The sequence below is a fragment of the Channa argus genome, chromosome 22, assembly GCF_033026475.1.
Source record: "Channa argus isolate prfri chromosome 22, Channa argus male v1.0, whole genome shotgun sequence".
NCBI lineage: Eukaryota > Metazoa > Chordata > Actinopteri > Anabantiformes > Channidae > Channa > Channa argus.
The window spans coordinates 4,234,805-4,262,500 of NC_090218.1; the positions used below are offsets into that span (position 1 = coordinate 4,234,805).

General features: G+C 37.3%; 1 protein-coding gene and 1 pseudogene across 2 annotated transcripts in view; both read right to left on the reverse strand.

Moving 5' to 3' along the window:
* Nucleotides 1-1,479: 1,479 nt before the first annotated feature.
* Nucleotides 1,480-5,941, reverse strand: LOC137107859 (spastin-like; annotated as a pseudogene).
* Nucleotides 5,942-11,098: 5,157 nt separating this feature from the next.
* Nucleotides 11,099-27,696, reverse strand: part of LOC137107845 (F-BAR and double SH3 domains protein 2-like) — a 35,550-nt gene continuing 18,952 nt past the window's right edge. For both annotated transcript variants that reach the window (XM_067491902.1, XM_067491904.1), the window contains 12 exons: nucleotides 27,618-27,696; nucleotides 24,823-24,918; nucleotides 22,781-22,897; nucleotides 19,163-19,258; nucleotides 18,516-18,668; nucleotides 18,214-18,348; nucleotides 17,156-17,239; nucleotides 16,845-17,028; nucleotides 15,304-15,521; nucleotides 14,369-14,579; nucleotides 14,182-14,246; nucleotides 11,099-13,793 (listed from right to left, as the gene is read on the reverse strand). The exon at nucleotides 27,618-27,696 is cut by the window's right edge and continues 44 nt beyond it. In XM_067491902.1, coding sequence (XP_067348003.1) covers nucleotides 13,710-13,793; nucleotides 14,182-14,246; nucleotides 14,369-14,579; nucleotides 15,304-15,521; nucleotides 16,845-17,028; nucleotides 17,156-17,239; nucleotides 18,214-18,348; nucleotides 18,516-18,668; nucleotides 19,163-19,258; nucleotides 22,781-22,897; nucleotides 24,823-24,918; nucleotides 27,618-27,696 — 1,522 coding nt within the window. In that variant the 3' untranslated portion in view covers nucleotides 11,099-13,709. The remainder of the gene's footprint in view (nucleotides 13,794-14,181; nucleotides 14,247-14,368; nucleotides 14,580-15,303; nucleotides 15,522-16,844; nucleotides 17,029-17,155; nucleotides 17,240-18,213; nucleotides 18,349-18,515; nucleotides 18,669-19,162; nucleotides 19,259-22,780; nucleotides 22,898-24,822; nucleotides 24,919-27,617) is intronic.

Consider the following 27,696-nt stretch of genomic DNA (forward strand, 5'->3'; position numbering starts at 1 on the left):
GCGAAAATGACCCAGAGGACTTTGCTGTGGCGCTCGCCGGATGGTGCACGGTCGTACTTTCAAATTAAAACAGTACAAGTGTATGGAGCTAGATCTGTGCAATAAATATTCGTATCTGTATTTTATGATTTACAAATTTAAAAGCATTGTAAATACAAATTGTACTTGTATTTGTGTAAAATCATATTTGTAATTTTTTTGTGCACAGACCCTCTTTCAATCAAGAATCTTGTTTTGCAAGTACAAGTCTTGATCTGGGCATTTGCAGATCTAATCATATGGATACGAATCTTTTCACACACACAAATCTTCCCATGGGAGGGAAATTTCATGCGTGACGCAATACTTGTTTGTATGTGTATTTTATGATTTACAAATGTAAATGCAGTGTAAGTCATTTGTACTTGTATCTGAATATTTGTGCAAAATCCCATTTATACATTTTTACAAGTCATTCTCCTAAGTACAAATCTTGTTTTGTAATGTAAAAACATCCCTGCTAATGTGCAGGTGAGTTCATATCTAACAAACTGAACATCTTGATGGAGTATGGAATTAGCATGGCTATGTACTTTATTTCATGTCAATCTCTGTATATTTCGCCTTAGTTGAGAAAACGCCATCTAAACAGCTAAGTTAGAATAATTGCGTTAGCCACCGGGCTTGGAGGAGGCTAGTTAGCAAGCAGCTTCCTGCTAACGATAGTTATGTTATTTAATCCTCTGGCTGAAGCATAATGAACCAATCCATGTGCACATTGCGCCACCTGAAGCAGCATAGTCCACCGGTGAGTGGGCCAAAAAAGTTGCTACTTTATCGCTCTCATGGTGCGCTCAATTATGTCCGCAGTCGCACCATATCCACAAACTGACCATTTCCCTTCAGCCAGCATTAGGTTACCAGAGGAGCCCAAAAAGCCAGAGGGCTGCGCAACATAGTCTTAGAAGCTACTTACAGTCATCATAGTGTGCACTCTGTGGGACGGAAAGGACTGAACTAGAAACTAGTAAGTGGAGGTCTATGATGCCGCCAGGCAAATGTGCTCCACCAACACCCCTCTGAGCAGAGCCACAAAGGATGCGATTCCTCTTGTGGACTGTGCCCGGATGATTGATATGCCTGAGAAATGACTTCACACAGCCACTGGGCCAGGTGCTGAGCGGAAAGAGGGAGTCCTGCAGAGCCCTTTCTGTAATGCCCTATAGCGAACATGCTTTCCACTTAGTAGGCTAAGACATGCACCGGGCACAGTACATGAGAGGAGACATGCTCCTCAGGAGTGTGAGGGTTATGACTTAGCCGATAGCTATGACGAAAGAAAAATGCCTGAGGGTCCACGTTGGTGCAGGCAACAAGTTCTTAGTTATGTGACCTACATCCAGCCCTAAAGGACAAAAAAAAAAAAAAACACTGGAAACTCCATTAAACTATAGTACAAATCTCTTCTGTTCACACCAACAAATATTCAGTTCACACCAACAAATATTCAGATCATAAATTAGCAAAGAAAAAAAAAGATATGATATGATAAAAATGTGATAAACAAATTTTGGGCACTTTCAATCCATATACAGTTGTGTTTCATTCATTAAAACACTTAAGTCCATGTTAGAGCACGACTTTTTACTTAAACCCAGGGTTCCAACACTTTTTCTGCTCGGGACTTGATTAAAATTAAAATTTTGTCTTAGTGGATAATGTCTGAAAAAGGGTTTAGAACTTTCAGCCAAGGTTCACAGTTGCCATCTTGATGGAAGTCCAGTCTTTGTGTGCAGCCAGGTTCTAGCCAAAGCTTTTGAAATGCAAACATGAAACCTGAAAACTGAGACCTTGGAAGACAAAGACCAACAACAAATTGATTTTGATTTTAAAATTTGGTCGCAATAAGTTTCTTTTTTATTGAAGTACCAAAGTTATGCCCTCAAATGTGTTTTATTACACTGCAAAATAAAAACGAAATTAACCACATACGTTTGAACTAAAAAAAAAAAGTGTCACCAAAATTGTTGTTCCATTTGCTATACATATAAAGAGTGGCTTGGCTAACGCTGGGCTTAATGCGCTTCAGGGAATTTTCAAAGTCTTTCATCTTGATATTACGCATCTGTGAATGCACACAAGGTAAACACTGTTATGTAAAGTTACATGGGTATAAAGGAGATTTTTAAAGTATTGTGTATATTTTAGTTAGCATCTCACCTCATTAACAGCCATACTCCGGATTTGGTCTAACCCCAACTCTGTGGCAGAGATTTAATATTCAGATCAAACCTGTCATGGAATCCAATTTATGTGATAAATATAATAATGTCGCTAAGGATTCTTACCTCTAATTGGGCCAAGTGCAGCATCTTTCGCCAAAGATGTAAGATCACTTCCTGAATACCCTCCAGTTGCTCTGTCAAAATACATCCATATCCAAGAGTTAATAGAAATTTAAATAAAAATACTGCAGCTGTGTGGCATCTGAACATGAAACTCACTTTACAAGACAGGTCAGTTCATTTTTGCTTAGTGGATTTTCATGCTTTCCCAAAAGATTTTTCAGTAGTGTGAATCTTGTCTGGAGGAACAAGAGTTACATGATATAAATTAGCAAAGTTATAGACAAAAGAATATGGCAGGATTCATCTTGTCTCCTCTGAAAGCAGAGGAGACAACAAAAGTTCCACATTAAATACCTCTGCATCTGGCAATTTCACATAAACCCTCTTTGCAAAGCGCCTGTAAGGTAACGATAGGACAAAGTGTTGTTAACCCTATACAGTTTTTAAAGAAGTGTAAATATTATGCATGTATGCACCTTAGTACTGCTTCATCAAGTTCCTGAGGTCTGTTGGTTGCTCCCATTACCAGCAACCTGTCATCACCTCCTGACTGTACCTGAAAGACAAACCATTGTAAACATAACACTAGTGCTTTCTCCTTAAAATGCACAGCATTCATAATAGAAAACTGAAGATCTTATCTAATGCTTGTGACTTATCTGCAGTCCACAATGGAACTGAATTCACTGTAGTTACTGAAACAGGAATTTAATTGAATCAGAACTTGTACGAGATCATCAGGTTTTAACAATCGTCTTCAGTATCGCAGTAATTTGGTGGCAGTTACCATGACATCTAATGGTACATAGCGAAAAACTGCTGCTAATAGCAAGTTTAGCTTACTTAATATTTAATAATGTAAACATTTGGGCATAAAACAGAGTCATATGAAACCTCATATGTAGTTGAAATTCACACAGTAGCATATATACTGTTTTTTTTAGTTGATGTCAGTTCACAAGAGTAAAGACTTCTGAATACTATGTTTAAATAAAAAGAGCCTATGAAGAACAGACAAATCAAGTACCACCATAATGCCTTAACTGTGTCAAATAAGCTTGACTTGATAGCCAGTATTAATAACATTTCACAAGAGCCCTAATTTTAATAAACTATTATTATTACATTAATTAAACATGTCTCATATTGCCACGGATACAATGAGTTACACTGACTGGGCTGTGTCATTGTCATTCATATTCTATATCTGTCGTTTAGTACATTCAGTATTGAGGGAACATTGAGGGCTTAACATTTAGTATAACAAGTTCATTTTTGCGATGTATAATATGATTTACACATATCTGTTGCTGAATTCTTGAATAAAACTAATAAACCTGATGATTGAATGCTAGTTTTGAAAGGAAATCATTATTCAAAATGATTATTATTAGCATTATTCACAAATACAAGCCAACTTCTCCCATTTTTTTTCCTTTTGCGAATGCTATGTGATAGCAATGACTTAAACACTCTGAAGACACTTCATGGTTAAATTCCATAGGCTCTTACCCCATCAAACTCAATGAGGAATTCTGTTTTTAAACGACGAGAGGCCTCGTGTTCTCCCTCCCTCCTGTGACAGAGCAAGCTGTCCACTTCATCTGAGTGTTACATAAAACAACATTTATTAGTTTATTTAAGAGTTGAAATCTGGGGGATAAAAAAAGGAGTTTAAGGCAAATAAGTTATAAAAAGTAAGTGAAAGTAATACAAACCTATAAAGATGACAGAGGGCTGTAATTCTCTGGCAACTGTAAAAAGTGCTCTTACAAGCTTCTCACCTTCACCCACCTGTAATTACAAGATGTTAAAATTATTGATTTAGTGTAGTGTTAATGTTTAACCCAGGAATAAGAACACAAAGTGTTTTCTTACGTATTTAGAGGTCAAACTGGCAGCACTGATGTTAAAGAATGTTGCATTTGACTCTGCTGCAACTGCTTTGGCCTTGCGAAAGGAAGTAAACACTGTGAATCAACTAACAACGCTGGGACACTGTCAATGGTTTAGTGCACATTAAAATGCACAGTTTGAGTTTGTTGTGTTTGACAGGACACTTTACTTACCAGCATAGTTTTCCCATTTCCAGGTGGGCCAAATAAAAGCAAGCCACATGCTGGAGCTCTCAGGCCAGTAAAGAGCTAAATGGCAAAATGTAAAAAAGCATTATAATACATGCAAATAAAAAAAAAAAAAGCATAATCACTTTAAGCGGAGTCTAAATGTTTATGAATGATCACCTCTGGTCTTAGGGCAGGAAGGATGACAATCTCTTGGAGTGCTTGCTTGGCCAAATGCTGTCCCGCAATGTCTTCAAAGGACACAGATGCCCCACTGTGTGTATGATTTTGTTTTTTATTATTAGTTGCATGTAAATGACAGCAGTGTTGTTGCAGCATTGTTTAAATACCTGTCAACAATTTCATTCAGAATCAAGTTGGCCAGTTTGCTGTCCACATTCTTGAAGATTTTCATATCCTTATTTGCTGGATGTGTCACAACTGCAGGCTTGACATTTTGGGCTTTTCCCATCCGTGGTGTCACCTTAGCAGGAACAAACATATCCACAATGTATAACACACTGAATCTTGGAAGAGCAAACAACAGGACAAATAAATGTAATTTAATAAAAAAAAACCTTTGGATCAGTGCATCTAGATGCAGGTCTGACAGTAGTGGAGGACCTGAAATTAGTACATCCACCATGCACTGCAGGCTGGCTTTTAGGAACAGGCTTATGTTGTGGTAGAACATCATTTGAGGTCTTCTGGATATAATTTCTTCCTTCAGATGCACATGTTGCCTCTGCAAACAACCGTACTAAAACCTCAACACCTATGGTGAGCTTTTTAAAAAAATAAATGTACTGAACAAAGCCTGTATACATGAGAGACAACCAACAATGTCACTTACCTAAAACAGCTAATATGTCTTTCGCAATGATGAAGTTGTTGACCATTTTTTCAGGAAGTCTTTTTTGTCTGTCATATTGACCTCCTGCAAGAAAACCTTGGTGTATTTTAGCACATCCACACCATGTGTTTAGTTGTGTATTTCCATAGTACCTTTTCCTGTAATCTCTACTCCAATACCCCTCTCAGGTGACGTAATCCCTCTCTTGTACCACTGTGCAGCCTCCTTCTTTTCTCCTGCCGTCACAGGGAGCAGGTGGAAGTGTGTTACAATGCATCACACAATACAGCATACGAGCTATTAAGTCATGCACACAATCAACAAATCAGTAGCATCTTCATCAACCCGTAACACCTTCTAATGTACTCAAGTGCCTGCTCATGGTAGTTTTTAATAACTTCACCACTGTCTTTTAATTGCGTTTATTTTGGCCGACATTACTCTCACTGCAACGCTAACAGTAAGCGTTACTGTCTCCTCCTTGTCATCAGCTGCTCCTCAGAGTTGGTCAAAAAGAAGCTTTTAAATTGCATTCATAATCAGCTAAATTCGCAGTATGTATTTTCTAAAACAAGCTTTTTTTGCACTGGAAGCTCAATGTTACCCAAACATTTCCTCTGTTAGCTTCTGCTTCCCTGTGTATATGCTCACTAGCAGGCACTGCCCTCCTTTTCGTACTGTGACTGTGTTTTTTTACTTACAAAAAAGTTTAACACATTGCACAGCACTTTCCTCGCTTCTCCACAGACTACATTCCTAGAATTCCTTTCATTTTAGGCTTCTAGTAGATATATGGTTCACACTTTAAAAGGTTAAGCTTATAAAGGGAAATTATTACTTGTATATGGCTCTTTATCTATTAAAGATGTCTAATATCTATAATTTTCAAAATGTTTATACTTTATATTTATACATTTTTGCTTTCATGACATAATCGATGACATCACATATTAGCCTTTGAAGCTAGCAGGTTCAGACGTTTACCTAATCAGTATATAAGGAAGCAACATTCTATTTCAGCTATGTCAGCAAAAGCACAACTTTCAGCTATTTAAGCAATGACAGTTTTTTTCAGCATTCACAGTGCATCCTCTCTTTGGAAACGCTTTCCTAGTTACTTTTATGTGACTTCCTTCTTCCGTACGTTTTTGGCGCCTCTTTACTTTGGCATACTTTTAGCTACAAAACACTGTTCAAACTTCAAAACGTTCAGCTTACAAAAGGACATTATTGCTTATATAAGGCTTTTAAAATATCTTTTATACTTTTTAAAATGATTGCTTTGATTATGTCATTGGTGAATCATCAACGCATCATATAATTGCCTAAGATGTTTTTCCTTTGAAGTTTGAAGCTAACTGGCTTGAAGTTTGCCAGTTTGAAGTTTACCAGTGTATATAAGGAAGCAACATTTCGTTTCAGCTATTTCACCAAGCAGCTCAGCGTTTTTCAACTTTGCTTGGAAAATCCTTTCAGTGTCGACACATTCACAGTGTATTTACTTGTTGGAAATGCTTTTGTTATAATTTTAATCAGGTTTTGTTAAAATTTATTTAATTTTATCATGTTAAAGTTAAAATCTCAGTACATCAAAGTATGCGGAACCATTTACATCTTAATGACAGCGTTTACCTGATTTCTCCAGCACCTCAGACTTATTTTAGAAACCTGGCGGGCAGATTTTAAATGTTATGACAGAAAACTCTGCTTTCTGACTATGTAGGTGTGTGTGTTCATGCCACAGCAGAGTGACAGTGCCATGGACAGGAAAGACACATGAAGCTGATTCACAACAGTCTGAATTTTAAAAATCCACAGGGAAAGTGACTTATTTAGACTTCTATGAGACACTTTGTGTACATAAAATTTTTGTTGGACCTTACGCGGACTTGGGTTTAAAAACGAGGTGGCATTGCCCTGTTAACTCGTTAACATCCTCTTCTTTTAGTCATTCTTTCACTCAGCTGCGTGCAACTTACTATCTGCAGCCTTTGCTTACACACATGCTCAGTTAGAGAAAGTGAATTAGAAACCTGGTTACTTGTATACAAGGCAGACTAATCAGCTTTCTTCGCCAGAAACCTACCTGGGGAAAACGGGTTTCCCTATTCCCTACCTCGATTTTGGAAACGAGCTTTACCATATACATGACACTTAAGAAATCAGCTTACTTGAGAAAGCAGACTGTACCCTGGTTTAAGTTGATCTTAACAATTGTCCAATCAGCTGAATACAGTAACAAGGAGAAAAAAGATGAATATAAATAATGTCTTTGAGGAGCTGAACACTTTAGATGTTTAAGGGTTTTTAACTTTATATCAAGCCTCTAAGTATTCTAACAGGCGAATCGTGTGTTAAATAAAGCATGAATTACCTGTCATCATTCGATCAGTCTCTGCCTTTTGCATGCTTGTTCTTGTTTGATTGTTTGCTTAACAGTGACTGTTTCCATAGAGATTAAAGAGAGAGAGAGGAAATGGACAAGAGACACACATTTATATACAGACACATGGCAGAAAAGACTCAAAACTTTGCCTCAGAAACAGTGCAGTAAATAAAAAACTACAAGGTATATCTGAAAAATGTCTTCACCATGAGTGGCAGAAGGCTTCAACAAACAAATTTATATAGACTATGTAAAAATGAAGTAACGATTGCGAGTTACAAACAGCCTTCATCTGGGTCTGGTCAGACAATTCTGGAACCCTTCCACAATGGCTTTTAATGGGGGAATTGGGTGACACTGTCCGTGCTTTTGGCCAAATCCTTCAAAAAAGCGTAAGTCTCATCAAAAGGAGAAGCATGTTTTCTGCAAGCTGACAATTTTCTCCCTTTTTATTGTATAATTTGTCTGTGAAAGCTGAAAACAGCAAAAGAGAAAAACCGAGAAAAAAGTTTAAGAGCAGAAGAAGAGTGTGTGATGTCATCACCACTCTATGGTGGCCCCTAGGGACAAAGCATGTACAAATATAAAAGTGCAAACAAAGGAAATGCACTGCAAATCAGAAAACATACAAATTTAAAAGTAAAAACAAAACACACTGCAAATCAGAAATGCAGCAAATGGTTTGTGCCTACTGAGGCAGGAAGTTTAAGCCAGGCTCAAAGCTGCTATAAATGTGGGGGCCGCTGTAGATCAGTTAGTAAGGCAGTCTTTAGTGGACTCACGGGATAAGCCAAAAGGACAAAAAATAAAAAATAAAAAATTGTCATCCTATAACTGCCATTAATTCACTTTATGAGAAATCAATCATTTAGTTATGTGAGCGATTTATCCAAATATTGGATGTTTGTAACTATATTCCAAAGTTTCCATTCAGCAAGCAATGTGTAAATTTACTACTGGCTTTGCTGTAGGATGCATTTTAATATAGGTTATAATTAATTTTATGAAAGCAGTAGCACTCTGGTTTTGAATGCTTGAGACTTTTTCTCACACTCACCAAACAAATGACGTCATTAAATCAATCTAACCATCAAGTCCTAACAGAACCAAGTAGTTCACATTTTTATGCAGTTCATACAGAAGCAGTAACTTATTTCAGTCTGTAACATTATGATCTTACTGTAGATTTATGAACCTTTTGAGTGACTGCAGCTGCACGCATTTTTTTTATCTGGTGAATTATTGTTTTTTCATGTAATGAGCGGTCTATTATAAATGTGCTTAAATGCAGTAATATCTGCAGCATTACAATAACTTAAAACATCTAACAGAAGTAGCCTAAATAAAGGGATCATGTGATGGAATGATTACAGCGCATGGCACTGCTGCTTGACAGCTGGAAGGCGATGACCTGTGGGGGCTTTGCATGTTCCCCATGTGCTGGTACTGGCTTGCTACAAATGCTTTTGAAATGAGCTTTTTCTCTTTGAAAAATCTGTCGTGAAGGCAGCACAAAATGTGCACCAGAGCGCAGTGCGATTACGCCTGACCCAATCGGGCGAAAATGATGATACATTCACACACAATTTTAAATACATTTCTACATCAGACTCGTTGTGAACTTATTATTTTCCCTGTTTTGGGAAATATTGGGTTTCCGTACCTCATTATATATGTGTACATATATTATAGATGTGCAAACATTTTATTTGCTGTTCAGGTTTGATTCTTGATGCCTTACAGTGCAAATAGTGTTTCATACTCAAATTCGCATTACACCTATAAACAAGCATTCAGTGTATTTTCTTTTAGGTAGTTAGTTTTTCTCCCATATGCAGTTAGATTAAGTGCTTACAGTGATTAAATGCTTCAGTGCTGAAAGGATTTTCCAAGCAAAGCTGAAAAATTGAATTGAAGGTTAACAGTTTTGCCTCAAGTAGCTGTAACACAAAATAATAGCATAGAAATCCTGGAAACTAGAAATGTAATAGAGTGAGTGCAGGTTTATATGCATTATATGGGAATATTTTCTAGGCAAGAGAAAAAAGAAAGGAGACATTAAGGAAGCAAACAAATAAGAATAGGATTGATTGTCATCTCACCCCCACTCACTCATGTGTGAGTTTTACCTCATCTATTCAAAAATGAGCTCAGTTGCACTGGGAGGCAGGCTGAGTAAAATAAGAATAGTAAAGTTAGGGGCAAACAGATTGGGAGTTTGCGTTCACACATACACCCACCCCCGAGAAAGTCTGGAAAATGTCTGAATTCCAGTGCATGTCTGAAAGGGGCTTGGATTTACACATTTCTGGATTTTGAGTTGATCATTATACAACCTTATTTAGTAGCTGCGTTTGTTATAGTATAACTGATCGCACTCTGGGGAGCGAACGATGCTCCGGCTGATGTTGCATCATTCCGCGCGAACACTTACAGGCTAGAGGCCAGTGACTGCCGGGCCAAACACCGCCTTCAACGGAGATGCTGTTAGCCAGGCAGCGACATTGTCATCAGCTGAGCGACTTATCACCCATTCATAACAGCTACTGAGTTTATTTATTTGACACAGAAACGAATGTTAGCAGGCTGCTGCTTGCTAACTAGCCTCCTCCAACGCAATCATGCTAATGTGCTCCTTAGCTCGTGTTTTCTCAACTAAGGCACAATAAACATAGATTGACATAAAATACGCTACATAGCAATGCTAATTCCATACTCAATCAAGATGTTTAGTTTGTTAAATATGAACTCATCTGCACATTACCCGGGATTTTCCCTGGAGGTCCTGCTAGCATCTTAGCTCCATCATGTTTACATTAAGTGGTCAGAGTTTAAATGTCACAGCTCTCTGATTGGCTGGAAGAACACATATGTAGCTAAAATTTATTAAAAAATATTTTAATGCAAAACATAACACAAAAAATATGTTGTGAGCATTTCTTGCTGTTTTAAAGATTAAAAAAATTAAGAACAAAAAATATAACAACAGCTGTAGTTACATCTAGTAAGGTACTTTAAGTGAGTAAAATCATAAAAAGTTTGTCTTCTGTTACACTGACAATTAGACCTTTTACTGCCTTGGCAGATAAAGCAGCATGTATCTCTGACAGTGATGAACTTTAAGTTATTTACAAATTTTGAATTCTTAGCTAAGGCCTTTTGCAGCACAAATTGTGCTGTACTGCACCGAACAAAACAGTGAGAACTGCTTGTTGCTGGGCAGGTGGAGCACAGTGTTTTTTTATTTTTATTTTTTTATTTAAAAACAGCTTCTTGCAGCAGTTGAAAACATGCCAAATTGAGCTGAAACCCACTATAGAGTTGCCTTGAAGTCAAGGGAGCTGTAGTGCTATTAATTCTCCGTAGGTTCTTCACCACCAGAAACATTTTTCACATAGTCATTTCAATTCTTGTCATAAAGGATTGAAGCAAAACTGAATTAATGGAAACTGTCATAATCAAAACAAAGTTTGTTTCATGTAGGCTCTCTTTATTTCACATTTGTTTGTACACAATAAATACAGGTAAACATCCACTGATGTGTAAATATGATACTGGACAGCCTCTGCAGAGCTTACACTGTAAAATGGGGCCATTTTGTCACTACACTTTAGAGGACCAGTAGCAAGTTAACAAACAACTTCTCTGTTGGGAAACAAGAGTTCAGTTTTTTCTTTTTCTTTTTAATACAACAGGGTAAATGCAAACTTTAAAAATAAGTTTGAGGTCGGTCAGATCTCAAGAGATCAACGAGAACACAGCAACATGGCTGACAGATATCCCTCATCCTCTGATCCAATGGTGGTTTGATAGGTTTTATTCCCAATTCTAAAAAAACAAAGCAAAAGCTTTGCTATTATTTGTACAGATATTCATCCCCATGCTCTCTGTAAACTATATTTCAAAAACAATCAATGATCAAAAGGTCATATCTTAATCTCTGTTAAAGACACTAAATGGCTATTTAAGGCTAAATAACGCAAGAGCTGATAAGAGAAAATTATTCATACCAATATAGCAGGTAAACATAACATCAAACAAGAAATAGTGAACAAATAATGTAGCATCTACAATACTGAAAAGGAATAAGAAGACATCACAAAGTGCTTCACTATGACAATATAGATTTTAAATTGGACAGCTAGCAAGCTCAAGATGGTTTTCTACTTTAAAATAAAGGCATGTTTAAACTGCACATTACCTCAAACTGTCACCCACTGCAACATTCTCCTCAACATATCACTGCTCTCACCAGCAAAACCTTACTGGCATCATTAGCATCTTTACAGCATTTCTACATCTTTAGTTGACAACACAAAAGGGAAAAAGTTGGACTACGTATGTACGCACTTAGTTTGTCCCGTAAAGGTCTATGAATTTCTTAGCATTTGGTGCAAAGGAAACTAAAATATGAAGGATGATCTAAAACTAACATCAAAAGGTAAAGGATCCATTATTCTGACCAAATCTTGCCAGAAGAATTTACCTACTGACATAAAATCACTAACTAAAAATTGCCACTTTCCCTTGTGTATGTAACTGTGTGCATTTATGGTGCTCGAGGAGAGGACCAGCCTCACCTTTCGCTGCCATTTTGATCGTGTGTGGAAACAACCAGACTTTTGTGTTGATGTGTTTGCAATATGTTATGATGTTCTGCCAAATGTAACTTGCATAGAATTGATCCAATTTTTTCGACATCTAGCATTAAGCTGGGCCATAATCATTATTATAATAACAACAATATATTCAAATATCTCTCTGTGCGGCATACTTTGAAGACATACAGATCCAGTTATCTGTAAAATATCTAAGCAATTTAGAAAGTAGTTTTATGGGTTGTTGTGACAGACTGGGTTATTTAAACAAATCAGTTTGGAAGATATGCTCCATTACTTTCTTGCTGAGAGTAAGATGAGAAGACTTTGCAAAATCAACAGCTATCATGAAAACTTTGGACCAAATTTGAACCACGCTCTAAATTACAATAACAATTAGTAATTTAGCAGATTCTTTAATCCAAAGGGACTTTAGTAAGGGCAATTTAGGGTTCAACTTCTTACCAAAGGACACTGACATGTAGCCGAAGACCCTGCTTCATAGACGGCTGCTCTACCAACCGAGCTACCCCCCCCCCCCACTTTTTTGGGGAGTGGTGGTCCTTCAGTTCCCCTCCTGTCATCTGACTATACAAATCACACACTAGGTTGTCACTAGGCCGTGCCTCACTGCACTCTTGCTTCTCTGCTGCCTTCTTTTAATGCAGTGGGAGAGAGGCCTCATATTTCATATTTGAGGGTGTAGATTTGTAAAGCTAGACAGTTTCCTCCTGCTTTTAGTATTTATGCTAAACTAACTGTCTTAGTGAAGGGTCCATACTTAACGCACAAACATGAGAGCTGTATCAATCTTTTCATGTATCTCAGCAAGAAATTCTATTAGTATTTCCCAAAATATCAAACTGATTATTTGAACTAATGTATTAGCTATGCAACACTTAATTCTCTCAACTACATAATAACTACATAAAAACAGGTTTTACTGTACTTTGAGGCTATGCCTGTTTCACATGTATTAAATCCTGTTGTGCACATTATCTGCCTATTATCAAGAATAAAACATGATCTGAATCATTTGCACTTTTGAAAAAAAATATTAGGACAGATATTTATGTATGTTTTCCTAAAAATATTCTCTCAATATTCAATACATGAATTCAATACAGACTGAAAAAGATTCATGTGCAAGTAGAAGAGGTGCACAATATGGACTAGAGCATATATAGCTCAAAATAAAAACTACACTATTTATTGGTTTAGGTCAAATAGAAGATGATCTTGAGGTAAGGGAGTACAAGAAATGTGAAATCTTAACAGGAGTATATCAAGAGAAAGGCACATTTTCCTCCAAAGTACATTAACCCTACATGGCGTTGTGTGAATAAACAGGAGTGTAGGGCCTCTCCCAAAACTTCATGTTTCCTCGGGTTTCCTTTGGGAGTATGTTTAGAGCTGCAAAACTGCCAAGTCCTGGCTTGTTTCAACAGAACCGCTATAGCTGCAAGCACCAGCAGGCCACCCTCACACTAGAGTGATCTCCACTTCCTCCCTCCGTTTCACCTGCCCACGAGGATGTTGTTTCGGTGGTGGAGGAGCAGCACGGACCTAGAAACATCAACCAAAAAAAAAATATCAATGGCTCAATAGAATACAACTTAAAGCATTTGTGCTTGTAAAAGAATACAACTGGGACAGATTACAGAAGGAGTCAAAGTAGATGGGATTGTATTTAAATATAATACTGGCTCAAATATAGGGTAAAGCCCATGGTGTCAAACACTCAAAATAATTTTCTATGAGTACATTCACATTGCGTATTGTCCCACATCCACTTTTTGCTATCAGGTCACACAGATATAAGATTTGAGCGACATGGTCCTCCACTTATATGGTCCTAGATCCTCAGATAAGAGTCCTCCACTCTCAACAAACTGGCTCTCTGTTACAGACTGAACACAAGTCTGACAAATGCAGGAAATGAGTGTTTACTTACAGGTCGAATAGTACCAGATCCACTTTCTGGGTATTTGGGAGGTTGAGGAGATCCTTGCACTGGACCTGGAGAAGACACAGATGAGCATCACCAAAAACAGTTTATTCAGATACTCTCTTATTAAAATTTAATGTCATTACTTTAGTTACTCTGCCCACTTTAATACAGACAAAACAGCGAGTCTCACTCTGAAAGGGGCTTTTGCGTGATGCTGGTGGCGGTCTGTGATGTCCATTGTGATAGGAAGGCGGTCGGCCAATAGGAGAGGCTGTAGCACTGCGGGGACTTGACTGAGGTGAGGATATGGTAGGGGTCTGAAGGGGGCTGCTGTGGAGAGGTCCTGGTTGGAAGGGACTACGAGGGGATCGGTCACACTGGGTCAAAGTGGAGGGGGAAGCCTTGCAAACAATAGGCAAAAAAGTAGAATTTATGCACTGCACTTGTCACTGGGATAGGAGTAGTATAGGGTATAGGGTCAGTACACAGTGGTCTGCTTTGGCTCACACAGCCCAAATCTCACAATAAACATGGATTTATATGCAATTACAAAGCAACCACACATTAGAGTGAAGTATATTTTTTAACATATTAGAAAACTCACATGCAGCCATTTCAGGACACTTAGGTCTTACAAATCTGAGCTATCCGAGCTTTGGTAACTATTATAGACATGAATCAGAGTAACTATGATAAAATTACCTGTGCTGCTGCTTTAGTAAATATTAAGGGAGATCTATTTTTTTGTATATTAAAATTATTAATTGCTAAAACTTAAAATTACGCAGGCATCACTTATCATTTATCATATTTATTTATCATTTACTCTAGAACCACCATGAAATTAGCAAAAATTCACAGGAAATAGCAAGACCTTGGTTCCTCCTATTTAAACCTAAAGCTAAGTTTACACTGATGTTGGTTTTTGATCAGATTTAAGTGGTTTAGCAAATATCACTTGACAACTAATACACAATTAAGAAAGAAAACATGCAAAAGCAATGGAAAGAAGCTCAATCTCTTTATATTTAACCTTCAATTTAGTGGTTGTGAAACGTGTACTGTAGCCACATACTATATGTCCTCTGCCTTTTCTCAATCCAAAGCATGTAGGGATCAATGTACCTGTGCACTACTTTGTTCATCTCCATTCTCGCTGGAACTGGTGAGATCCTCCACGAGAACTGCTGGAAAGACGCCAACAACACCGTTAAATTCTCCTTCCCAGAAGCCGTCATCCTCGTGGGTCTCTCTGCTCAGTATGCGGATGATGGCACCTTCTGGAAATGACAGTTCGTCATCTGTTTGTCCCGCGTAGTCATACAGAGCCTTCGCAAAGGACACTGGGATAAAAGGGGAGAATTCAGAAACTACATCATTGCAGGACACAAAATGTTGCACATATAGTAAAATCTAGTTATATTACATATTTGGGGCTAACTGAACACACATCCATATTTTGTACCATTTTTTGGGGGTGAAAATTGGTAAATACAATACCTGCAGCTAACAGACAAATGTTTTCTTCAAATGTTAATACACTGTTAATAGATTTTATGAAAATCTCGCACCAACATCATGTTTAGGTTCCACCCACAGTTTTGCACAAATGTCAGTTAGGGCTATTCCAAAATCTTCAGCTTGTGTTTCTTAAAGTAGTTTATGGTGTATTTTAACTTTGGATTACTGCCCTGTTGCAGAAGTCAGACTGTCTTCAGTTTCAGTTTATTAACTGACTGCATTTACATTTGGCATTAACTAACACTTATGGTATTTACAGCTGAACGATTAATCTTTTTTAATCAATATTGCAATTTAACAGCTTGCAATATTAAAATCACAAAAAATGTGACTACAACTTTTTTTTAATAAAACACTAAAATAATAAGAGCAGCATTCCTATAAGCTTTACTGCCTTCAGAACAAGTGAGTTAGAGTGAACAAAGATAGTTTAACTGCAGTGATGCTAACCACAGTGACCATGGTCTCTGAAGAAGCAAACCCTGATGTCAGCAAACAAGAGACCACACTGGTGTCAAAGTGAAATAGTGAAGTCACAATGATCATTTGGGTATATTTTGGTTTTAAAAAGGGTGAATGCATGTCAGGAACAGGTGTTGTGCTGAATGTGTTAGGCTAAGGAAGGCAGGGAAAGCCACAAATGTCTACCCACATTTAAAAAAACCCACTGGACTTTGTTAGACAAGTTAATGATTAAAAACAAGCCTGCTAATGCAGCCTCTACATTCTACCTGGTTCAACTGAGCCAGGTGTCAGCTAACAGAGATCAGTGGCCAAAGTTCGTGAGAGCATCACTTCAAATGAAGTTTAATCAAAACACTGAAGCTCATTGATTGTCTGTGTTCTGCAGAAATTTACGGTGTGGGAGAGGGGCTAGTCAGGTGGAATCTTGATAAGCATTTGGAAATTGCAAAAATATAAAAGGAGACTGAGTTAAGAACAGAATGGTTGAATGAATAAGTTTGTCTACGTGTATGTGTGTGGACAAAATTAAAGTAGTTTACAGGATGATGAGATTCTCCTAAGTACTTGCATCTTTGGGCGGATGTGCACTTGGGCCTTCTCCTGCATCTTCTGTTTTAAAGTATTTAACAAATATCTGCATACAGTTGTATAAGCAATAATTTAGTAAATCTCTCCCTCACCGCTGGAATCTCCATTCACAGAGCCTGTTGGTAGTTCAGTTTCAGGTTCAGTGGAGTTACTGGATGAATGGGATCGGGCATCTAGCGCAGCCAGAGACTGCAGCATACTCAGCAGGCTGTTTGAGGAAGGCAGCTGCAAGTATTTCTCTGGGACATAACCAACCTGTCCACTGCGGTTTCTGGCCTGGAAATGCAGAAAATAAATACTGATGAGGATAATGATCACGACAATGAAGACGGCCGGTAAAAGGATCTTGGTGGGAAATCCACAATAAGCTAATTAAAAGCTCAAATGTGTAATTGGAGAGTACCTTGACCCAGTCCTCCATGTCTCCGTCATCAATAACCTCTAAGATTTCCTGCTCTTCAATAGTCAGTTCATCTGGTTGAGATGCCTGAAAGGATAGAAATAAATCAGCAGTGGTGGATGAAGTATTTAAAAGCTGTACTTAAAAGCTTTAAGTACAAATAAACATAAACACAAAAATAATGTAATCTAGTAAACCTATAAGTACCCACTGAAATTTCTACTTAAGGAAAAGTAAGTAATTACATGATTTATATTAAAGTATTAAAAATAAAAGTACTTGACCCTTTTTTGCCCCTTTTCTGTATCTAATGTTTTTTTTTCATTTTTATCTTAAACTAGTCATATCGAGGGAGAACAACAGGTAGGCAATGCCTAGAGTAAAATTACTGCATACCAGCTCACCTAAAGTACTGCTAATATGTCAAATAAGTCTTTTAAATAAGATCATAGAAGGAGAAACTGACATTAATGCCTGTCTATCTATAGATAGGTTTTCATAAAAAATGGAATAAGTGGTATATTATGAAAAGTGTAAAGTGACGTGATTGTAAAGTATAATGCAACTGATTATAAATGTAGTGGATTGAAAAGTATAGATGTAGCCTTAATTAAATATTCTTAAGTAAAGTACAGATACGTGAAAAATGTACTTAAGTACAGTAACGAAGTACTTGTACTTCATTACTTTCCACTACTGCAAATCAGACTGTTTGTACAAAAATAAGGTTAAATATTTATCTTGGTCTTTCAGTATTTACTCCCAGCTTTCACAATTTCTGTTATCAAATATGTGCGGATCAATCCCAAAAATATCCCTACCACCAACACAACAATAATAGCATCAGTAGGATCAATACTAGTAGTACCACTGCCTCGTTGAACATTTACCCTTTAACATGCTAAAATCAGGTTTCCTCTCTGAACAGCCACAGATTGCTCAATTAAAAAATTAACTGAGAAAAGCACTGAACACTTACAAATGTCAGTATTAGTATTAGTGATCCTGGCCTGGTATTAGTTGGTTGGACACCCTACCCATTTCCGTTATTCTGTTTATACCTTGTAAGAGTAGAGAACTTTGCAGGTGAGTGGATAGTTTCTCAAGGTGCTGGATGGGCTGGAGCTACTGTCATCCAACACTTCACCACTGTCCTCCATCTCCTCCTCATCCTCTCGCTCCAAATCTGCAGTGCCCTGAAGAAACAGGACTGATATTACTAATATGATATCATTACTGATAAGTTACACAGTTCAAGGCAGAAAAATGCAATACTTAAATAGAACAATACCTAGATCATAATGATATAAACTGTAAGCCTACTGCAGAACAATCTTCTGTGATCAAGCATTGTGAGTCTTACAGAGAGTGAAGGATCATGGGTACTGAGGTTATTCCACCGTTCGTTCTCCAGCTCTTCCATCACCTGGTTCATTGCACTTTTCATCCATGTTTCAACAGCAACTCCTGCCTGCCTCAGCGCGTCCAAACGGGCCTCGGCTTTCAGCTTCACTGTCTGCCATTACAAAGAAAAAATAAACAACTAATATGGTTATTGACAAATGCATACGAGAAAATATGGTTTACTGGTCCAAGTAGATGGCAGCTTACAGTTTATAGTATTTTCAAACCCAGAAAAGGTTATAGACTGCTATCTGGAAGTTTTTTTTTGGATCATAATCGCTCTTTTTGTAAAACAAAAAAACAACAACAACAACAACAACAACAACAAAACAAAACAACACAGAAAAAAAGCAATTGCCAATTTGCATTGTTTGCATAAAATTGGACCATATTTTCTGTTGACTAATCAATCAATTGACCTTGAAACTCTATAATGTGTAGACAAAACTGATAAATACTCCAAAAGTAGCAAGACTCTTCTGTGTCATTTTAAATTTTTTACCAGTAGGTGGAGTACTGGGGCCACATGAAGTAACAGGACATAGGCTAAACAAACAGCACAAATAATCAAACGGGGCACACACACACACACACACACACACACACCTCTGCCCTCCGAAGACTGTGCCTGGCCACCTCCATCTTGGTCTCTAGCTCACTGTTTTGTACTGACAGGTCTTGGGTCCCATATTCCTCCAGAGCCTAAAAACAAATCCGACAAAAAAAAGAAAAAAGGAAAGAAAAAAAAAGCTCACAATAACATTGACAACAGCTGACAATTATAACTGTCACCATTAAAAATGCAAAAAAAGAAAACTGACTGGACTCTATTAAACAATAAATCCCCTAATTGAAGACATCGAGTTTTACTGGAAAGAGAGTAATTCATTTCCTGTTTTCTGGAAACTAACAATTTGATTATGCAATTCTCACTAATGGGACTGGCAACCACTTATCTTTCCCACTTCATGGTGACAAACTCCTAACCTGCGTTGTACTGCTGTTTTTTTTATTTTTATTTTATGATCTCCAGATTTATTATCAGTCTGACCTATAGCCCAATTCCAGTTTAGTAGAAAGAAAGGTTTGTTTGTGAATACCAATTAGTTTAACTCTATAACAACTTTGCTGTCCAACCTTTTCCACATTTTGTTATGTTTCAGCCTTATTCCAAAATGGATCCAATTTATTAGTTTCCTCAAAATTCTACAAACAATTTGCCACACTGACAACGTGAAAGAAGTTTGCTTGAAATCTTTGAAAAAATAAAAATAAAAAAATCACATGTACTAGTATTCATGGCCTTTGCTTAATACTTTGTGGAAGCATCTTTAGCACCAATTACAGCACCAAAATCTTTTTGAGTATAATGCTACAAGCTTGGCACAGCTATTTTTGGGCAGTTTCTGCCATTTTTCATTCCACTACCTCTCAGCCATTTTCAGATCTCTCCAGAGATGTTCATGTGGGTTCAAGTCTGGGCTCTGGCTGGGCCACTCAAGGCCGTTCAGATTCAGCTTTCCCATATCCGCTTATTTGTTATCTTGGCTGTGTACTTAGGGTCGTTGTCCTGTTGAAAGATGAACCGTGGCCCCAGTCTGAGGTCCGGAGAGCTCTGGAACAGGTTTTCATCAAGGATGTCTCTGTACATTGCTGCATTCAGCATTCCGTCATTCCTGACTAGTCTCCCAGTTCCTGCTGCTGAAAATCATCCCCACAGCATGATGCTGCCACCACCATGTTTGGTGGTAGGGATGGTATTGGCCAGGTGGTGAGCAGTGCCTGGTTTCTCCAGACCCGACACTTGGCATTCAGGCCAAAGAGTTCAATCTTTGTTTCATCAGAGCAGATTTTTGGTTACTCTTGGTCTGAGAGTCCTTCAGGAGTACTGCCGTGTGCCTTCTGTCTGGCCACTCTACCAGAAAAGTAATTACATTACTTCTTTAACGGAAACACTTAATGTAAACAAAGATTTTTGATAGGGATCCAGAATATCATTCTTGAGTTTCCCATGCAACAACTGACTGACATGTGAATGTCTATATGCAGTGCAGACGTTTTAGGACACCATTAGAGTTGTTGTTTTAGCTTTAGTTTCTTGTCTGCCATTTTCCAGAAAGGCCTTTACTGATCAAGCTTCTTCAGACTGTGGCGCAGGAAGGTAGAGGTTTCCACCAATCCCACAGTTGTTGGTTCGATCCCCAGCTCCTCAGTTCACATGTCCAAGTGGCCTTGAGAAAGACACTATACTCTAACTTAATTGCTCCCGGTGAGTGTTGGCTCCCCCATCTGTGTGTGAGAGTGTATATGTGTGTGATTGTGAGTGTGAATGGGTGAATGAGAAGCAGTGTAAAGTGATTTGAGTAGGTAGGTAGAAAAGTGCTATATAAAAGTGCAGACCATTTACTGTGAAAGGATTAACTTGGTATTCAGATTGACTTTAGCATAGTACTCTAAATGTAATTAGTACTGCCATTTAGGCAGAATGTGAAAATGTCTAATGATAATGGTTTCCAGTGCTCTTTAAAAGGCAAACTACATAATAGGAATAGTTTACTTTCATTACAAAGTCAAATCAAAGAATCTGGAGCCCACTGACACAAGAAACTAGAAATTTATAAATTCTAGTTTCTGGATTCAGTTTAACTAAAATTCCACGAGGATATATTTAGCACTGATGTCTATTGCAAATAGGAATGTGAAAAGAGGAACCTCCTTTCAACCTCATATTTTTACGCTTTCGGAAGCATCGTCAGCCGTCACAATAATACAGTGTAAATACAGTCTGTGAATGCACAAATACAGGGAAAAAAGCAACTGCTAATAGACAGTTTGGCATATCTTAAAACTTGGAGACCACTGCTCACTTCATGGCAACATAATACTTCCTGTTTACATTCCACAAAGCAACCAAATTATGCAGTCTTGAGTGTGATAATGAGCTAAACTGCAGCAAGAAACACCCATCTCGATTTTGTGTATTATTAATGCTCAGAATGTTCAATAAAATGAATGGAGGGCACTGCCTTCTCTCCATTTGCTCCATATTAAAAACCTTTGGACATACAGATGAAATTGTGCCTTGGACTTGTTTTTGTTACTACATGAAAATTTATTCAACAGAATTGTTTTAAGTACCATGCTCTTCGTTTCAGTAACACAATTCAACAAGTCTACAAAGAACTGGGTAAATAAGTGTTTATGTGTCTGGATTTATCTCATTAAATCTATATGTTTAATCATTGTAGCAGAAGCGGAAGAATCCTATAAAATATCTATCTAACTGATGCAATACTGTTATATGCAGTACATCAACAGATGCAATACTGTTTCCACCACCAAAGTTAATATTTCATCATATTATTTATTGTGTTTTATACATACTTGTTAAAATCAAATGACCACATGGCAGGTTGTTTTATGTTCTTTACCATTTTGTAACACTCTAGCTTATTTGTTAACATTTTACTGTTAAAAAAAAGCCAAAGCCAAAAATCACAGACAGGCAAACAATTTCTGTCACGTTGTTCTGGGTGGTAAACCTGAGGCAACCACCAGCTATTACATTGTAGTAGCCAGTGACCACTATTAATAGATTAAAAGGGTTATATCTTTCAAACAATTCAGAGTATCTGTTGTTTTTTTTCCAATTGAGTGTGAATCACAGAATCTGAAGATAGAGTGTGTTCAGTACTAATAAATTATAATTTATAAAATAACTGCCTTTCTATATGAAGCTGCGTGTTCTCCCTGTGCTTGAGTGAATGGTTGTCAGTCTGCATATGTCTCTCTGTGTTAGTCCTGAGAAAGACTGGAAACCTCTCCAAGGTGCCTCTTGCTCAGTGACAGCTGAAATAGGCTCTATTAGGCCCCCCTTGCAATCCTGGACAGGATAAGTGTATAAGATAATGGATGAATGGATGGACGGATGGATGGTTTGATGTTTGAATTCATGCCTGACCATGTAGTTTAACAGTGTCCTGTATAATGTTTTTTTTGACTCACTTCTTTTCTGTACTATTGCTCTGTACTCTACTACATTATTTCAATGAGTTCTGTAATTGTAACCATATCATCTATTTTAGAGTAACATCACAAAAAAAAACATTCAGCTTTTTACAGCAGTGTTTAATAATGTGCTTTGTTCTTAACATTAAAGTTATCACTAAAACACAAACGCAATAAACAGGAAAAGGCTGTCTTACAGTTTGATTGTTTCCTCACCCTCTGAGTATGGATGATGTTTTTGTATTCTCGGGCAACGCGGCTGGCCCATTTCCTTGCCTCCTTATCAAGGCTGTGCTCCTCCGTCGTTCCACTCTCTTTCTGCAGCTGCGCCACCTACAAACAGAGCAAGAACAGAAAAAAAAATTGTTTGTTCCACTCAACAATGGATGCTAACATCATTTATATACTGGATAGATGTGAATGTCTAACATTACTTAAAAAGGCAATAAATGAGAAATTCATAGACAATACAAATGACAAAAACATCCTTACAAACCAAGATGACAAGATGCTCTTAACACATCTTTAATATCAATGATATGACCCAGCAGAAATGCTTTAAAAAAGGCCCTTGTGGTTACCTAAATGGTTATGAGCCACAACTGTAAGTTATATTTGCTATTTCTGTTACGTTGATGTGGCAACTTTCGCTTTACCTACTTTGTAGTTATGTAGGAAAGACATCGGTTTGGAGCTTAAATAAAGCATTTATCTCTACAACAGCAACAGTGAAAATATTTGCATATTTGGTACAACAAGCTTTTCAAAGACAAATGAAAACAACCTCTTAATCAAGTAGAATCCATGCAAGTGTTGCTTGCAGAAGTGCACATTCAGAGAAAACATATGCAGTCTTTAAACCTGCATTCATTAATTTTTTCAATCCACTTGGGGGCCATAAGACATTATCTTTTTATTAACCTAACATGGTTAATGTGTCTGCAAATAAATGCCTATATATACACATCTAACAGACATGCAGAAACATTCACCTCGAGTTGTGTTTCCAAGCAAAAAAATCCCATAAGTCCAATTTTAAAACCAGTTAAGAGATTTCCCCATGACAACAGCTGTGTGTGCATTTGTGTCTGTGTGTATAGAGGGAAAAGGCTGGGGTGGGGAGGGTCAGTGCACTCTTGATGAGGCCCACTCACAATGCCTCCTTTTCACAGATGGGCCGTTCACAGGCCCCGGCCTTCGTCCTGCCCCACGTCCTGCCCCTCCCTCCCAGTTGAACGCTATTCCTTACCGGATTCCTCTGTCTGGTGCAAGTGGTATGGGAGGGAGGGAGACTAGGCTCTCCACCACTAATGTTTTCTTTAGGAACAGGCTGCTGCTTGTTTGACTTCCAATGAAAACAACACCAGCATTTTCAGTTTGAACAAATTGTCCAGTGTTGTCCAGTGGAGCAGAGGGCCAGTGCAATGGAGAAAAGGACCTGCAGATTTGGGAAATGGACTAGTATGGCTCAAAAAGAGGCAATATGGGCTACATTTTATCATATGACACCCAAGAAAATCGGTTATGAATTTTACTGGAAGATATAAATTATATAGAAGTCCATAAAATATTTTTGGACATTTTTGGCTTTTTTTAATTTGGGTTACAGAGATCAAAAATGACAGTATACGTGAAAACAGATTTCAGTTAAAAGCAAAACTCTATAAGATGCACTGAGACCTTCATAAACAGGTGGGCAAAGATGAAGTGTAGTAAAATATTATAACTTGGGTAATATTTGCTTAGGTGCACAGGCTGCTGTATGTTACAACCAAACAAAACCAAACCTTTAAAGACCCAGATATTTATTTATTACAGCTGTGAGAGCACACTTAGATAAATGCACCACAGTACCAGATTCAAACCCAAAGGCACAATAGACTACTTTAGGCAATGAAACAATCAACACAACCAAGTTAAAAGTTATAGATCCACAAATTTGATTACTTCTTGCAACTTTGTTGCAACAATTACGATGTGAACAGTAGTGTTTCATTACTTTTTTCCATTTGCAGTATCAGCCCAAAGTTATGACACACGTAGTATTTCAACAGTTTGGATCTAAATGGCAGATCAACTAAGACATCAAAGCAGTGGAAATCAAAATGTGTAGTCCGATAGGGTTAACATGGCATTTCTGTTGATGCAGAGATATTTAGTGTCTTGCCTTTGTTGTCTTTAGTATCAGCTTTGAGCTGATATAATAAATAGAAATCCATGTTAAAAAGACATGTGAGAAAAGAAAAATTAGGATTTACCGTGTCTGAGTCTATGGGCTCATATAAGAAGTCTGGGGCTTGCTGAAATATTGGGTTCTTCTGTACAAACATCTGCTGGTGAAACTCCCGCAGTACCTACATGTGTACGTTCAAGAGAAAAGATAAGGTTCATTTAAGTTTCAAGTCCGTTATATGTATAATTATACCTTCAAACAATGAAACATGCAAATAATTCAGCCAAAACTTTTAGTAGATTTTTTTTTCACGCAACCTTTTGCCATTATTTAGTTGTTTTGCTCAGTGTTTATTCAGTTTTCTTTTCACTTTTTCATAAACAAAGAACTCTGGCTTAATGGCAATGTAATATGGCAACTGGAGATTAGAACAAAGCAGACAAGGCTTGAAAGATGGGATTTAAAAAAAAAGAAAAGAAAAAAGATTGGCTTTAGTTGTCTGATAAATAATTTTATGTGCTAAATTTAATTTAAACACCGAGATCGATCAGCATCTGGAGACACAAATATTTGTCTCCAGCTGTTAATAGAAATACAATGAAATTAAATGAAATGAAACTAGATCATATACAATGTGAACTTTGTCATTGATTCTGACCATTTATGAAGGCAGAAGCAGATGAATTACAATAATCATCAGGATTGCATGTGAGATAAGAGCAGCATGCAGCTTGGTAGCACCAACAAGTGCTGGAAAAAGTGAAAAAAATACTTGGGTAGTGAAATTAAAAAGTGACAACTTCACACTATACATGTGTAATATTATATGTAATATCTATCTATCTATCTATCTATCTATCTATCTATCTATCTATCTATCTAGATAGATAGATAGATATATCCACATTTCTCCTGGCTTTAATCATCATATAATAACAAAGTTTGAATTACAGCTTGTCCGATTTTCGAGTTTTATTCCCCTATTATATCCGCCTAATATTGAATCCAAAGGCTCACCTGATAAGATACATAAAAACAATCATAAAAACATCCTGAAGGACAAAGTAAATAAAAAGAGAGCACTAGTTATCATTTATAAACTTTATCATTTCTGTTACAACTTTTAAATTTTGTGGCTTTATCTGTATTTATCGAATGTAGTAGGATATGTTCTGTTATTCACCTTTTTCAAACTCAGTATCATATCAAATGAAACTTTGTGAGTTTTTGTGTTCTCTACAGAAACTCTTCAGATAATGGACAAAAGATCTGTTTGACAATTGAAAAATTCATCCATCAAAACTGAAATATTCATGACAGACCCATGACACTCAATAAAACATAAAGGAAAGTAAACCAATAACTAGTATATATTAACTAGTTACTGTAGTGGAAAAAAAGAAACTAAAGATTTGAGAATGGATGGACAGACAAACGCACACAAAAAATCAAAAGCTTTTCATTACATAGTCACAAAAGAGCTTAGGAGCAGGAAGGGTCCAATGGCTGTAAATTAATAAAACAAAAATATTTTCACTTCGACCAAATTGCTTTTATTCATTGCACTGAAAACTATCTATATAACAATAACTTGTGTTGTTCCCAGAATACCAGTGGCATAAGAGGGTGACAATTTATTGAGATATTTGATGCAAGGTGAAAGGCTTTCAAAGTACTAAACATTTAGACAATTGTACACAACATCTTAAACAACTAAATATATTATGGGCAGTACTCAAAATGTCACACTATTTATACATACAGTAAGATCTCTTTCAGGGGAGTTGTTTTAATGCAGGAATAATGTCGGTTGCAATGTGAGCTGTTGAAAACCACAGTTCTCACTGCTTCCACCTCTCATGATCTGTTCATACTCTGGCCTGAGTAGAAACTTAATGCTACTCCAAAGGGAGGCAAGATGACCCTAATAAACCAGACTGATAGAGCCTAACAACTGCTCAAGAGCATGTAATTGAGCAGCACTGAGGTAACTCAAACTATTTCAATTAATTAGCAGTTGCTGATGCAGTAGAGCCCAGCTCCTCCAACTTCCACTCAGATGCTGAGTGGGCCCAAACTATCATTTTAATGCCTCAAATTGGCTAAAATAAAGCTGATCAAAAGCGTTAGCTGTATTCTATTATTTTATCTATGTCAGTCAGGCAGTGCTGAAAAGCTGCTTTAACTGACAATAACTAGCCTATTGAGTCCAGACATTTTGCTGAATATAGAACATCAGTGTCAGTGACTGCATGTTGAGACCCAGATTGAGTAAAATACAACTTACTGTCAACTTACAGCCTGTTTTTTAATTTTTATTTTTGAATTTTTTTCAATATTCCTATCAGAAATCAAATATTTTTTCTCTAATTTACATTGAGTCTTGCAGCAAACACATTTTTTTCCTTATCAATTATTCTTTAGATCATTATCCTAATGTATCATCTGATTTTTTTTACATTCCCTTTACTGACCTCAAATTGTTTGTATTTTAAAACCGTTCATTCATGGGTAACAGACTAATTATTACACTTCTTGTTAGTCCTGTGGGAAATACTATGTCTATTAAGTGCATATATAGATCAAATTAATGGGGGGTCTGGTGGCTCAGGGGTAGAAGCATTGGGCTGGGATGCAGAAGCCTGTGGGCTCGAATCCCAACCCAACCAGGTGTAACCCTAACCCGATCCCGGATAAAAATGCAGCAGGAAGGGCATCCGGCATAAAAACTCATGCCAAATAAATGTGCAGAAGATGTTCTGCCATGGCAACCCCTGAAGGGATAAGCCGAACGCCATTTATATTTGATGCATCAAATTACTCTCAGACCACGAAAACTTTAATCAGTATATGTCTATGACATGGATTTTAAAGACTTACGCCATTTGAGCTGCTCAAAAGCTGGTTGAAAGTGTTGTGGAGAGCCTTGCATGTTTCCAGCTCAGTCTGACACAGTGAA